General features: G+C 38.4%; 1 protein-coding gene across 24 annotated transcripts in view; it reads left to right on the top strand.

Moving 5' to 3' along the window:
- DLG1 (discs large MAGUK scaffold protein 1) overlaps positions 1-15,584 on the top strand; it is a 162,901-nt gene that overhangs the window by 62,268 nt on the left and 85,049 nt on the right. For 3 of the 24 annotated variants that reach the window (XM_037406648.1, XM_037406641.1, XM_037406647.1), the window contains exon 1: positions 6,208-6,465. The exons of 18 other annotated variants lie outside the window; for them this stretch is intronic. In XM_037406648.1, the coding sequence (XP_037262545.1) occupies positions 6,241-6,465 (225 nt within the window). In that variant the 5' untranslated portion in view covers positions 6,208-6,240. Of the gene's footprint in view, positions 1-2,786; positions 2,840-6,207; positions 6,466-15,584 lie in introns of those variants that run through there. 3 more of the 24 variants (XM_037406642.1, XM_037406646.1, XM_037406643.1) reach the window with 2 other exon arrangements.

The following is a 15,584-nucleotide window of genomic DNA, read 5'->3' as shown; positions in this document are numbered from 1 at the left end:
CAGACTTGTGCTCCAGCCCCTTCCCCATCCCTGCTGCCCGTCTCTGGACACGCTCCAGCCCCTCTACGTCCCTCCTGCAGCGAGGGGCCCAGAACTGAACCCAGGATTCGAGGTGCGGCCTCACCAGTGCTGAGTGCAGGGGGACAGTCACTGCCCTGGTCCCGCTGGCCACACTGTTTCGGATACAAGCCAGGATGCTGTTGGCCTCCTTGGCCACCTGGGCACACTGCTGGCTCATGCCCAGCCAGCTGTCACCCAGCACCCCGGGCCCTTTCCCACCAGGCACTTCCCAGCCGCTCTGCCCCAGCCTGTAGCGCTGTGTGGGGCTGGTGTGACCCCAGCGCAGGACCTGGCACTGAGCTGTGTTGGACCTCATACAGTTGGCCTCAGCCCATGGATCCAGCCTGCCCTGCAGCAGATGAACATCCACCCCCACCCCTCCACTCCTCCAACTTGGTGTCATCAGATATCAGTCTAGGTATCAGTGGTCAGAGGCAGAGGGCAGCTACTGTACAATGAAAGATGGACCTGTTTGACGACTCGGTTTGGGGAAGAGCTGAGTCAGGAGATTTCAATAAAGTTAGTCAGTAAGGTTGAGTCACTAAAACTGTAAAAATGACTAGGGAATGGTTATCTCAAAAATACAAGTTTATATTTGGAAATACAGATTAGCAGGTAATAGTTGTCTTATAGTCCCTAAACACAGATATCTACAGCCAGCCTCTGACTTTAGAACAATCTTTCAGCTGCTGACAGTCTTTTTGTTTCTGGCTACACCAGTAAGGGTATTACAGCATACATTGCTTGTCTCTTCTGCCCTTTTTCTTGAACTGGAAGCAGACGCCTTTATTTAACTCATTCTCGTTAATCTGTATGGGAAATAACTGCTATGTAAATATACACACGTGCTTCCTTTAATGCAGGACAATGTTCTTTCCCTGTGAACCCAAATCTTGTGCTGATAAGCTTAGTAGGTTCCCTTCTTTTTATCTCCGGGTGTGCCTTCCCTGTAGTGCCCTCTGTTCCCATGAGTGCTTGATATCTTTTAAAAGATATCTTTTAAAGCTTGGTGAGCTTCTGTTAAAATAGACTTCTGTGTTCATTGGGAGAGTTTTTCTGCTCTCAGGAGGAACTGTTGGCCTTTATGACTTCAACTATGTGTGTTCAAGGCTAGCCAACAGTCAAAGTAATTGTAACTCTTATTTGTCCTAGTATGTTTTCTTGCTTCTGTTATTTCTTGAGAGTTGCTCCTGTCTGAGCAGGTAGGTTAGATTACTCTCAAGGTGAAGATGCTCTTTGCATTTAGAAATTAAAGATAGGTTGACATATAATTTGCAAGATTGGTTATGAATTTGAGAAAGTTGCACTCTGTTACCTTTTCTAAATGGAGACCTTTCTAAAGCTTTATGACAGCTTCAGCAGGAAGACAGTACTTCTGGAGTTAGGAACATACCTAGAATATCCTCAGTGTGGATCTCCTCAACAAATTCTTGTCAACAGAGACAAGAAAGAAAAACTGTAACAGATGGACCATGGATTAATCCAAACATTAGAAGAACCTAAGATACAGTAATCAACATCAAGTCGTCTTAATAACTGTTTATACTCTTTCTCCTGTGATTTCTTGTGAGCTCTCAGTGCGTTTGGGCTCATTTTGATGAGTGAAGAAAGCCTAAAGACACTTGCATTAAACACAGGATGTTTTTATCAGTCTGGCATGCCAAAAAGATGGGCAGGAGATTCATGAACAGGGTATGGAAGACCAGGCAGTTTAATCTGCACAGATTGGTAGGTTGTCTGAGGTGTAGTATGAATAATAATGCAATTATATTTTATGCTCAATATTTAAACTAAAAAGTATCATTACAGAAAATTGTGTTGAGGTGTTTACTTTTAAGGTAGTTTCAGCAGTAAAATACCTACTTTTATTGACTGTGTAAATCACACTTGATCAAGGGCTATCCTTTCAATCTTGTCTCAACTAAAAGCTAAGATAGGCTTTCTAACTTAGCAGAAAGGGTTAACAGTTCCTTTTTCCACAGTATCCAGTTTGACTGCTGTACTCCTGTGCTTAGAGTATTGCATGTACTTGTTAATGAGACTTACATTTGTTGTATGCCTGTAGAAATTTATTTAACATAGAATTCTGAAAAGTGTAAAAAGTGAACGTGAATTTGTATATACATTTTCAGTGGTATTTTCTGTTCCCCTACCTGGATGGTTAAAGTTGTATAGTCTATATTTGAGTGTTCAAACTGAGTTTCTGCACATTTCTTTTGTGTGTGTGCGTGTTTGGTTTTTTTTGTAAAAACCTTACTGATACTGAAAAAACTAAGTCCTGATGTTGTTTTAGCTGGTTCTTGAATTTTCTCTCTCAAGTATATCAGTTTATTCCTTTAGGGTCTGTGCTTATTTTAGCCAATGTTCTGTTCAGCAGGATGGTAACAAGACCAAAACAAGATACTTTCCAAATGCTTCAGAGGTTTTGTTGTTATTGTTTAAAAGGGTGATTGAGATAGCACTGCTCTGTGCATATACAATTTTTGTTGCTGTGCATTTTCAGTTTAAAGGTGTGCATGCTGCTTATAAAGGTATGTCTAGGAAAACTTTATCTTTGAGATTAAATATGGCATTATATCATGTTCTAACTGTTCCAGCAAGCTAGTAAGAATTGGCTCAGGTACAAAGTCAGAGGAACTTTATTCCAAGTATTCGATGTGAATTATTAAACGCAGTAACCACTGTCTTTACTGTTATCTTCTTAATTGGCAATAGAACAAGTGATGTTACTCTGCATATGCTAAAAATGCAGATGTGTCTTCTGTTAAGCTGTAGAAAGGTATGTGCACTCACTTACAAATCTTAATTGTGCTATTTTGTGTGTGTTGCCTTTTTTTTTTTTTTCTTTCCCTTTTAATCTGCAAATTTTCAATTCTTGCCTTACAGTAAGTAGGGGCTGTTTTTGTTTTGCTCTGGTGTCTGGTTTTGGTGTCTGGTTTTGGGTGGGTTTTTTTGTGATGGTAATTTTTTTAAATTTTATACTCAGTTCAATATACAGAATATAAAAAAGGGATGACAGAAGCTCTCAGCTCCCTTTAGGACTTTCTGAGATTTTCTGGTGAGCCACCCTGTTCTGCTTTCTGACTCTAGAGGCAGTCATTCACAGATGCAATTTCAGCTACCACCTCTGTGTTGATGATTCTGAGGTTGTCTCCTTTCTCTGGATACTTCTTTTTCTGTACAAATAGCACTTTCTGTGCTTTCTACTTGTAAGTGTTTGACCCTCTCTTGAAATGTTCTTTGACCAAAACAAGTGCTGGTTTTTACTCCCATCCTTTGTTTTTTCAACTGTATAAGCAGCAGTTCTAGTCTGGACTCCTTCGCATTATCCTGATGTTGTACCATCTGTAGAGTTATGCCATGCCTTTATCTTCAGGTTGCTTTGTAACTTGTAAAAATCAGGATTTGTCTCATCACCACAGTACAGGCTCCTTCCACAAATAACTGCATCTCTATCTTCTTAGGCATCGGCAGATCTTGCTCAATATCATTAAGATCCATATGGAGTGTAGGTGACACAGATTGCTGTCTTGTATCACCAGCATTATTGCATAACCTCTTCCTGAAGTACTTTGCTGGATTTCTGTCTCCAGTGAAATTAAATCATCGTAGCTTCACTTGCAGGATTATTTTTTGTGTGTGTGTGTGTGTGTGTGTGTGTGTGTGTCCGTCCATATGAGCCTTTCTTGAAATGCTGATCTCTAAAGTCTCTTTGTCAGTGATGCCACAGTTGATTGTTAGCTGGGTGGGAATCATCCTTGAAAGAAACTGCCTCAAAACACAGCAAACCTGTCTCATCTTCAGACAGACTGATACAACAGCAAAACATATAGGTACTTGGTTCCTTGTTTGTCTGTGGATTGTGGTGTTTCTTTTCAGAATTCTAAACAGTATCCTCCCATGTGACTCTTGGTTTGGAGCCTGTGGAGACAGATATACACATACACATATATAAAAAGAATTCTTAAGGAAGCTTTTTTGCAAGTTATGCTAATGTTCTTGTACTCTTCAAATCTTTTAAAAATGCACAGTAGCATCAAAATTCAAGGCCATATGTAGAAAAACGTAAAAAAATATTTTCACTTTGACTCTTTATAAAAAAAGACTCAGAATTCAAAGCCTGTAATTTGTAGTTTGTTCCAAACATCTTCAGTCATAGCCGGGGAAAAATAAATTTCTCCAGTAATAAATACATAGAAATTTTGCAGATTAGGTGTTTTCTTTGAGTCTGGAAAAAGGGCTCAGGCAGGGCTGCAATCTTCCTGTGAAAAGAATTCACACTGTAAAAAGCTTGTCCGTTTACAGGATTCATTGCATCTGCTATGTCCCAGGCATTTCTTTACCTCAGTTATCTGTCTTATGAACATAGCTTTGAGGACACTGCACAAGTCAGACCATGTTTCATATGAATTACACTAATAAGCCATTGTATTTTCTGAATATTAATAAAGTCTGAGAGATGTACTTGGAATATTTGTATGTGATATGTTACTGAGCTGTACTAGTGACTAAAGTAAATGGTGCATTGATCTTATTACCACAGCTTTCAATTAATGTACTTATTATTTCTGCTTGTAATGTAAGCTGTCAGGAAAAAATTGTTACACGGGATAGGATAGCTGTCGGTAAGGATTTGTTTAGCAGAAGAGTATATTCCACCAAAAGAAAGTATACGGGGGAATTTGGTAATCCCCACTAAAATGCACGTTATGAGTCAGTGGATTTGTAGAATCATGTTGCTGTAAGTTGTGGCAGTGTTGTGATGAACAAAGGCAGAAAAGTTCCTTATATGGAGAGTCGTCTTCTTTTTGAAGATGTTTGCCCTGTTACGATTATGACTGTTAGAGCATTTGGTATAGAAATATACCACAAACAGATTTAATAACTTTGTCCTGGATTTCTGGAGGCAAGCATGTACTGAAAGCCTTGGCACTTAACTGATTTCGTAAGTAAACTCTTTGTGAGCTGGGGGATATTTTTAAGAATAGTTGGCTATCAAAATTTGAATGATGAGTTCTTTAAGGTAGCTTGAATGCTGTATAATCTTTCAGATAAATACTGTATGAATTCTTTTTTACTGTGAAGTAAGCAGAGAAAATGCGTACATGTAGCAGTAATATTTTACTTTGATTTCCAATGCAAATCACAAATGTTACTGAAAATTCATTAGTGCATAATAAATATTTTTCATTTTTTGCCAGTTCTTGTACTTTTGAGAAGTAATGTTGGGTCACAAATGTGTGTGTATATATATTCGTATTATGCTTATAGTAGTCACAGAATTTTGGAAATGGGTGTTATGATAATGATACATTAATCATAGATTAAGAATAAGTGTTGACTTCCAGTGTTTAATTTTAGTATCTCTAATCTTCTTGCTGATTTAAAAAAACCCACAGCAAAACAACCCCACTAGGCATCCATTGATAAGCAACACAAAATGACTGTTTTGTGGCACTATGATTTGTTCCCTCTGTAGCCATTTTATGCACTAAGGAGTAGAAAAGAAGAAGAAACCAGCAAACAGTTTGTTCTTGAATGTTTTTTTCTCAACATGGTGTTAAGGTGTTTTTGCTCTGTGGAGCGCTTTCAGAAAGACAGGACCAGTGAATAAGTGCAGTTATGCTGCATGCTCCCTGTTTTGTTCGGTTCAGGTTTATAATTTATGCGAGCAAGGAAGTGAAAAGATGCTATTGGATCTTACTACAGGCAGTGATTGAAACTTGGTTATTTTTGATCCATGCTTTCTCCACCCAGTAGCTGCTGTTACCATCCACCACCATCCTCATAGCTGTGAATTTGTAACATTGTACTGTACCTGCTACCCAGTTTCTTTTAGATGTCTGTTGTCAGCTAGGAAGAGAAAACAGGCTCTTGATCCTGTGGGTTCTGAAAAAGGAAAAATAAGAAAAACATTTGGCTGCTTTTTTTTTTTTTAAAAAAAAAATTGCTCAAGATCATGCTCATCATTGTAATCACAGGTAGAGAAGGGATGTAGGGGATGGAAAAGCTTGGAAGAAAAATAGCATCAGCTATCAAGAATTTTGTTTTCCTGGTTTGTAAATGATGCTGCTGTAATTCTATCTGCATTTTTTTTTTTTTTTTTCCCCTGCTCATTCACCACTCAGCAGCTGGTAGGGGAAGTAAGACTGCCTGGCAACCACCTGCAGAGCTGCAGAGATGAATTACATTTTCGGAAATAACACACTCCTCTATTCTCGCGCCAATCGAGGCAACACTAGCTCAAGCCACAGTTCTGTAGGCCCAAAGCACAAGCAGTGGGCAAAGAAAGGCTCAACAGATGAGTTACGGAATGAGCCTTCCCGATGGCAGCAGATAGTTGCATTTTTCACTCGGAGACATGGTTTCATTGACTGCATTTCTGTTGCTGCCAGCTCCACCCAGGTAATATGTCACTTGTTGAAATTGTTGTGTCTGCATGTTTTCTGGTTACTTGCTAGTCAGAAATAGCAATTATTTATATATGCATGCTTTCATATAATCTCTGATTTATGAATGGTGTTTTCTGTCTGCTTTCATTTTCATATTTTACAGACCTCTGTAAAATTTAGCCTTAAAGCATGAAAATGAAAACACTAAATGAGGTCTGATTTTTATTTCAGTTATTTTGCAAGTGATGAGCCACATTTAAATATGAGATATTCTAATGGAATTGTGAAATACTGAAAAATGTAGCTTGCATTCTATTTCCTAGCTCTGGAGGGGAATAACATAGTTAAGAAATACCAGTTCCATAGCTGCAGTAAGATGACAAGTCAAATAAAGACAATATATTTCCTGGTTAAGGAATTTTATTTAAAGGATGAAATAATTTAAATTTTTAATTAAATGTAGAGCAACGTATTCTAATCTGTATCAGTATCCTGGGTTTTTTGGCTGCTAATAATCTATAAACAATGCCTTCTTACATAAAGAATACATATTTAATAATGCAGTCTGTGAGAAAGACATTGACATTTTTCTTGACGTAAGAATGACAGTTATCAACCTCACTGTCAATCTAGGTGATGGTTTTGTTAATCATCATTGAAAGTCAGGTAAAAGGAGGTGAGCCAGATTTTAAGTGTGTGGATTTGGGGTGAGTTCTTAAGGCTGATATTGAGAGAAGTTAAAACTTATTTTAGTTAGCAAATGTTATACCTTTGGATAATATGATAAAGATCGATCTTTGATCGATGGAACAGTGCTGAGATGTCAGCATTACTTAAAAATGTAAGATTAGGTTTGTTTTGCTTGCTGTCAATGTAAATTCAGTTTTAGTTGCAATGTCATTTAACCTGAAGTAGTACAAAAACTTGTAAGAAAAGGAACGATCTGTTACCCTGAGACACTATTATTAACATAATTTGTATCTGTTGGTAATTGTTTCAAAGGTGATAAAGTGGCACTTCCTCTGAAATCTGCTTATTGTTACCTGTTTTTTGCTGCTGAATTTGGAATAAACAACAAATAGGAGATCTTAGGGGGGGGGTTTCACTTCCCTGTTGAAAACGTACCTGGATGTTGAAGAGGGATCCTGTCGATTTTGTAAAGGGGTCATTATACAGCTCTAAGTGATGCATTAGGTAGGCATAATAGCTTTTAAGTACTGTTGTTTGGGGTTTTTTTTCAGTCAAAAGATACATTGTTAAAGTTTTGAATAAATAGTATGGTTACTCTTGTTTGTTTAATGCTTGAACAAGAAATGGTGGAATGCTTGAAACTTGCGAACGTTGCTGGTAAATAGAATACCAGATAGCCTCTGCTTTGAGTGTGGGCTGGACTGGATAAAGATCCTGAAGATCCCTTCAAACCAAAGCTGTGATTCTGTGAATATCCCAGTGTTTGTTCTGTTTTTCTGCTATGAAAAAGATAGCATCTCTCTGTGAAAGCCTGCCAGTTTTTTTTTTTTCATAAGTCTGACAGTTCTTCTGTTAAAAGGAACTGCTTATACATGTTGATGGCCAGGAGGGAAAAAAACATAAAATATTTTGAAGTGGTTGTAAAAAAACTTAATGAGCATATTCAGAAGTAATGCGCTGAAAACATTAGAGCTTGTTGAAGCCTCTTTCTCTGAAAAGGTGTTGTACTACCCTCATACCTTATCCACCCATTGCAGCTGTTCTAGCCTCAGGGAGGGAAGAAGACATTTGGAGATTGCTCATTGTGGTGCAATTTTGTTTTTCAGTTCTTTTCGGGTTTTATTCTACATTTCAGTATTCTGAAAATTCTTGACAACTTTTATTTGTTCATTTGAGATACATCCCCATCACTTGAATATATTTCTGAATGAAACATTTACAGAGTCCAAATAAATAATGGGATGTACTTCTCTAATCTTGTCTGTTGAAATTCTGCTTGTGATGTCGGGCTTTATATAGTCTGATTGTTCTGACATAATGATTTATAACATACACAAAATGTTAACAGATACAAAAATTTAACTGTCCCTTTATTTGCTTGGCTTTCTTGGATGGGGTAGGATGGCATGGACTGAGGGTGCTTGTTTAGTTCCCTCTATTATCAGTGGAAGAAAAAATGACTGCTGGAGGTTGGGCTGCATGCCCCTGTCTTTCTCTGGGGCTTGCAACAGGCCTTCTCCCTAGCAAGGTGGTAAGAGACTTTTGCTGAAGAAGGGGCTTCAGATTTTGGGGTAGGGTATTTTTTTAGTAGGCGGGTCTTGTACCTTAAAGAAGCAAAGTAGTTGGTGATGGATACTGTAGCACTGTTTCTTGCTGTAGTTATGGCTAGGTTTAATCCCAGAAGAATGCATGTGTGCGTAAACACATAGTGGCATGGAGGACTAGTCTGGAGTGAAAAGCTACTGTAAAAAGTCACAGCACCCTGAAGGCTACCAATTCATTTTCAAATGTTAAAGGTGCCTAATTTACTAGTATTGCCACTTTTTAATGTTATTAGAAGATTCAAATCACCCACTTCTTGTAGGAAAAAGGCAGTGGTGGAAACGGATGATGTGAACAGATATGAAGAAACACTACAGTGGTCATTCTGATCCTGTTTGTGTCCTGCCCAAGCCAAGGTCTCCAGAGTGCTTTGCATGGAACTTGAGGTGGTTGTAGTGATTTGTAGACTTTGCATTACTTTAGTAACAGGGAGTTTAGTGGTCAGGTGTTGCAGTCTGTCCATAAAGCAATAGTACTTCCCACTGGGTTAATATCTGTCCATTTGCAGTGGTGAACTGCTGTGGAGGTAGCAGTGCCTTCTTGGTCTGCTAACCACACTGGTCTCCTTTGAGTCTAGGGATGCTGATTTAACATACTCAGGCACTTGAGGCCATTTTTGTTTCTTCCTTCTGCATTCGTTCTGCTATGAGCGGTCAGTTGTTCCTCAGTAACTGAGAAGTAACTGGAAGAATTAGGGAATTTGATTAGAAGCTGGTCTTTCAATTTTTATCAGCAAATTTATTAGTTTCCTCAAAAAACCCCACATCTGTGGCATAAAATGGAAGATAAGGATAAAAATAAACATACAGCAAATTGCTGTCACAAGGGTGAGTAACTAAGCCATGACCTTAATAAATACATGGTTATGCAAATGAAAAATACTGGGTAATTTGAAGTGCTGTCCTAACAAGAGATATACATATTGCATCAACAAAGGTGACTGTTCAGGGCAGTTCTTTGCCCCAAAGCCTTTCTGTAGTGAGAAGCACTTCTTCCCAACAGTGGGTACAGCTGTCATGCTTCAGAGTGCATTGTAGCAGCAGCAGCAGCAAAACATTGTAGCAGTGTAACCAAATACAAAGTATTTGGCCCATGTTCTGCTACAAAATTCAGAAACTCATTTCTCTGGAACTCGTATGGCATTAGACCGGTTCTAACAGCAATGCGTTTAGGCTATTCTTAGCATGTAACACAGTATAATATGCTTCCGGCATTTGATACTGAAAAATTGTTTAGCTCTTTGAATATGCTGTGCCAATTTATACTTCTGGTTTTTAGGACATGTTCTAGGAAAGGGGGAGAAAAAAGAGGGAGGGAGTCAGAAAACCCTTCCTAATTCCATGTATTAATTTTAAACACTTTAAATTTTAGAGCCTGTCAAATCCTGTGAGTTGTTTGAGCCCAGTGATTTCTTGTCTTCGTATCTCTTTTTAAGATCTTGATAATAGTTTTACTGTTTGTCACTGCTCCTAGAATATTGCTTTCAAGTTCATTAGCATTTATCAAATGCTATATGTAATCAGACAACATAGAGGTGTTGTAAGGTGCATTTAAAAGAATATTATTAAAAAAACCCTAGGTCTCTACCCTAACTCCTTTTTTATTTTACTACTTACGGTTCAGAAATTGCAAAAGTGGCTTTCTTACAGTGATATTTACCATCCTTCTTATAATTTTAGTATATTTAAATATATTTTTTGACATACAGATCAGAACAACAAGGCACATCCTAAAAATACGTGAGATGAGGAAAAGATAAAATAGTTCTGATACAGTATGTGGAGGTTTAATTAAACAAGCAGAAGTTGGAAAGAAAAAAAGGGCGGTGGTGGTGGAGGTTCCAAATCTGGAACTTGCAGCAGGAAAATCCTGCAGCTAAAAGTTCAGATGATTTGATAGCATTTTAACTCTTAAATATCTTGGGCATATCAGAATCTGTTGCAGGGGGTGGTAAGTTTCATGAGCAGTATTAAACTGCAGTGTGCATGTGTGACTGTTCTAGCATCGCCTCAAGTTTACCAGTGAAACTAGGACTTCATTATGCCAGTCACTGCATAACGTGAAGTTTTTTACTCAGGGAATTTGTTTTATTCAATACATTTTTTGGATTTAAAGAGGAGATACAGTAGAGAAGAAAGGAGTTACAGGAGTAACTGTAGGGAAGTTTAATAGAATACATGGAAGAACTGTTGTCATTGTTAGATTTTTAATGCAGACATTTCCCCGAGTTAAAAATTTAATTTGCCTGGAAATTGCTGCTGCTAATATGAACACATAAGAAAGCAGCTTTGATTTGCTTTAGATGATCTTAACTATAAGAAAGGACCTTCTGAAATGCAGACATGGATTTTATTGTACTAAGTTTCCTTTTTTCTCTTTTATTTTTAGGTATGTAGTATCACGCAGTTTTAATGTTAGGAATTTATTTTGCAAATTTTAATTATCCCACTGGTTGCATTTTCCATAAGAGGGCATTATGGCAGAGGTAAAAATGGGATGAATTTTTTTTGGTAAAAGGAATGCATTAAAATGTGTTCTGATCAGTAGACTGAGAAATAGGAAATTCTTGACAGTTTAAACTCCAGCATTAAGGGACTGTCTCTGGAACCTTTGGTTCATTCTGTAAACACTTTCTAACTGTGTACAGTGGAGATGGAACCTTCCCAAGACTGTGAAGTTTGCTTGACATTTTAAAAAGTGATATGCAGTTTTAAAAACATAATCGGATCAATAAATCTTAAGAATATATATCATGAATCATGTAATGTCAGGTAGATTGTGTTAGCATCGTGCTGGTCCCCTGCTGTAGCCAATTATCTCTCCTCTCACGAAGTCAATCAGTAGGCCTGTAGTGTAATGAGGTTGTGCTGCTTCCTTCCCAAACCCAATCGTGGGACCGTAATGTTGGCATGTGATGGTGTTACTTCAGTTAATCACTTGCAGCGTGGCAGTGATGATAAGAACTGAACTGGTGCTCCAGCTACCTGGAGGCACTGCTTGCTGCCAGAGAGTTTTAGGTTCCACTTTCTCTCCCCTATTCTTTCACAGCAGTTCTGTCTCACTCAGAGCTCACAACAGAATTTCTTCATGTATTTGTTCCATTGTATCTCCAGAAAATTACTTTTTTTCCAGAGGGAGTCAGAAATCTGGTAAGCAAAGGAGAAGGGGACACAGAATGTTTTGCTTTTGGGGTACTACTGCTACTGCAGGGGCTTTCTGTCTACACTGCCCAAGGCTCTGAACCTTCAGGCATGCAGGCACTGGATACCCTCTTAATCCTTTGTCTTCAACTGGTAACTCAGGTGGACTAACAGGGTCTTGCTGTATAAAGCCACGTGCATGGAAGCCTGTGAAAGAGGTAGGACTCTTTAGGTCTGTTATATAATTTTGCTAATTTATTTTATATTGTGATAATTGCCTTCTCAGTTGAGGCTCATATTGATTGACAAACGGTTTTGAAAGTCAAATACAGGCCAGTCTGTCTTTCACCAGCTGTCAGCTTACTAAACAGCTCTAGGACAGCTCCTGTGGTATGGCATTTCTGTTTTGCTGCCAAAGCTACTGTGTATTTCAGTTAGTCATTTACTTAATAATTGTATTGACAGAGTTGCTGAATCTAAAGTGAACACCATCTTCTTCCTGTTCCTCTATTTTGGTCTGCAGCATCAAGAGCACTCTCAATTATGATTAAGAGTGTGCAGGATGTTTCTTTTAGTTTGAAGAAGCTAATGCAACAAAAACGTCTTAGATGTTTTTAGACAACATGACTTTGTCTTTTAGAATGATCTGCATCTGTGTTTGACAGCTGACATGATATCGTGTTGTGCAACTTAAGAGACTTTTAGTTATACCCAGCTTAGAGTCTTGGTAAACTTCATGTCCACAGCCTTTCTGGGATTTACAGTAATTGAAGGAGAGAAATTGTTGTCTTGTTAAACCAGATAAATTGAAATCTTTATGCGCACACTAGCTATGCAGTCTCTCTTGAGAAGAAATAGAACCTCTGTGGGGGCCAGTGCTTTCCCCTGTACTCCAAAGCAGAGGAGGTACTTCAATTTGTGTTTTTGAATAACAATTAATTACTAAAATTTTTAACAGGTAGGCTCTTGAGCTCCTCTGCTTTGTTTCCTCCTCTTTGTTTCCTTCTTACTTGTTTTTTTTCTTTACTGTGATAAGTAATTTGTATTTCTCTGTTCCTTCCCTATCCTCATCTGAGTTTCATAGTGATTTTTTTTTTTACTGTCACATAATATCACTAGTGATTCCTATTTCATATATATTATTCTACCATCTCTTGAGACCCATTCTCTTTATTCTATTGGTACATTTTGAGACCTACATAGTGCAGTGTATTGTTGTTGCTTACATGTTGCCACTGAGCCAGCCTTCCGAGTATTTTAGTGCATGGGAGCAAGCATGCATTTCGGAGCTGTTGTAAAATGCCAGATGTGTGTATCTGTAGATTCGTTTATAAAAGATGTCTTTGCGAGGCATGAACTCTTTTTGACCAGGCCTGCCTGTTTGGGCTATGCACACTTATGCCATCTCAGGGGCATGACAGTCTGAGTGAAAAATGTATCTTTCACTATTCTCCCTGGGAGTGAGTTCAAGCTAATGTTTGACATGGTAGTGTTTGCTGAACTTCAAGCACAAGCATATTGTGAAGCATTTCCAGTACAGTTCATGTTTTGTATTACTTTGGCAGATCCATAAAAGATGAAAATGTCAGGAAAACATCCGCCTCTTCATCTGATGCATCTTGTGCAATTAAAATGAAGTACCTCATCCCTGTTTATTAGTGTAACCGCATCATTCACACTTTGCTTATCATGTAATGGCTGTGTAACAGATGGGTCCCAGTGGATGCTTTCTTCCCTTGAGGAAGGATATTTCCTTTAATGCTATTTCTAATGTGCCTTCCTGAATTTAATTCAAGTGATGATTGCATAGTTCTGTAATACGATTTCAGGAATGCTTAAAGGTTTCTCCAGTTAGACGACAGGAGTAATCCTTCTGATCAGTTGGGACTATTCCTGCAACAGATGCTTTGCTAACTAAGTGCAGTAATGAAATTCTAGCAGGTATAAGTCTAAAAGGGCACCATAGTTGCAATGCTGGTCTCAGGGACATAAACAACAACAACAATAGTATCAAATACATAGTGAACTTTGAGAAGGGTATATGCGCCTTGTCAGGTGTCATGTTCATGTTAAGCCAGCACACTCAGCCCCTCCATTTTCTTCGTTACAAAACAGACAGGAGCATTCCTGCTTCACATTAAAGACTAGTAACCTTGGGTCATCTGTCAGGAAAGCTCAGAAAACTGTAATACAGAGGCCAAATTCAGTACTGAGACTGACTTGTTAATACTACCACTGCCTGCTGAGTCTTCCCTGAATCCTGAATATACCTTTTGAGGAGCAGACTTTTCTGGTTTTGCCCAAAGTAGCATTAGCAACAGTCATTTCTATACCATTCAAAATTAATTAGGTCAGTATTCTCTGTGAAAGTAGTCAGTCGTGACCAAAAATTAAAAAGTTGTTTACTTTTTGATATACTTGGAAAGTTGGAGTATCTTTTAAACTACAGCTTTGTTTACTTGGCATCATCACTGGCCACTTCAAGCAGTCACCTCTAGCTACCAGCTTGAGTTTATTGCAGGAACTGCTTGAACAGCAAGCCCAGTGGTGCTTCCTGACTCTCCTCAGCTGCATACATTCCCTGTACCTCATTCATGTTTTACAAATGTGTTACCTACTGGAAGCTGCTGCTAGAGTAGATGTTAAGTTGTTAAAGTTATGTTCTAACCTCCACTTGACCAAGATGGCTGGTTCTTATCTTCTGCTGTGTAGAAGCCACCTGTTCCACACTGACAGGCATAGTAACACATTTTTGTTTGGGGAGGTGGGGTAGGAAGAGGTACTTGTTTTGGTGGACTGTGATAGGTCCTTCCCCCCCCCCCCCCCCCCCCCCCAGGTCATCTCGTGTCATGACCATGTGGTTGTTTTATCCCCTGAAAAACTTGTGTCCAAATCCCAAAAGGAATCCCAAAGCTTGTACAGTTCTGTCACTTGCTTTTTTGAAAGACTTAAGGCTTCCTTCCACGTACCAGGTTTTTGTGCACACATACACATACAAGGCTCAGTCAGTATCAAAAAAGCACTCTGAAGGACTGCAATGTAAAGCAAGGATTCCTTTCTGTGTCTGTCTTTGATAATTCAGAAAAATCTTTGCTACCAACCAAAGCACTACTGGACATGTTTTCCAGTTTGGTATTCCTCAGGGTGTCTCTGTGCTGTTTATTGCTATGCCATGTGACTTCAGTTGTCAGTATTGAATTTCATCTCGCTGCCTGTAACCCACTTCTCTAATATATCAGGCTTGCTCTACAGCTTGTTTCTGTTGTGCATTTACTGCTCTTCATAATTTTTTTGTTTTTAGCTGCACATTAGGATATAGTTGAGCTGATGTGTTCTCCAGACAGATAACAGACATTTATGACTAATTTTGTCTCTCTTCTAAGCTGATCTTGGTATTTATGAATTTTCAGTCTTTTGTTCCATTAAACTGTTTCCAATGCATATTCTAGTTCCTTGCAACAGTTTGTTTTGTGTAAAGATACATCTAAGCAATGATTGAAATAAAACCAGATCACCTTCTCCATATTTTTCATAGAAATGATGAAAGGTCCAGGAGACAATAGTTCAAATTTTACCAGGACACTGCTAAAATAGAAATGCTTATTCATTTTTTTAAATGTTTTTATAATTGGCGTAAGAATTTTTAAGTTACTATTGTTTTTTAAACTGTGTGGAAGTTAGTATTATTGTTATTGGAGAC

Source organism: Falco rusticolus, chromosome 13 (assembly GCF_015220075.1).
Source record: "Falco rusticolus isolate bFalRus1 chromosome 13, bFalRus1.pri, whole genome shotgun sequence".
Classification (NCBI taxonomy): Eukaryota; Metazoa; Chordata; class Aves; order Falconiformes; family Falconidae; genus Falco; species Falco rusticolus.
This window is presented reverse-complemented; position numbering and strand designations above follow the sequence as displayed.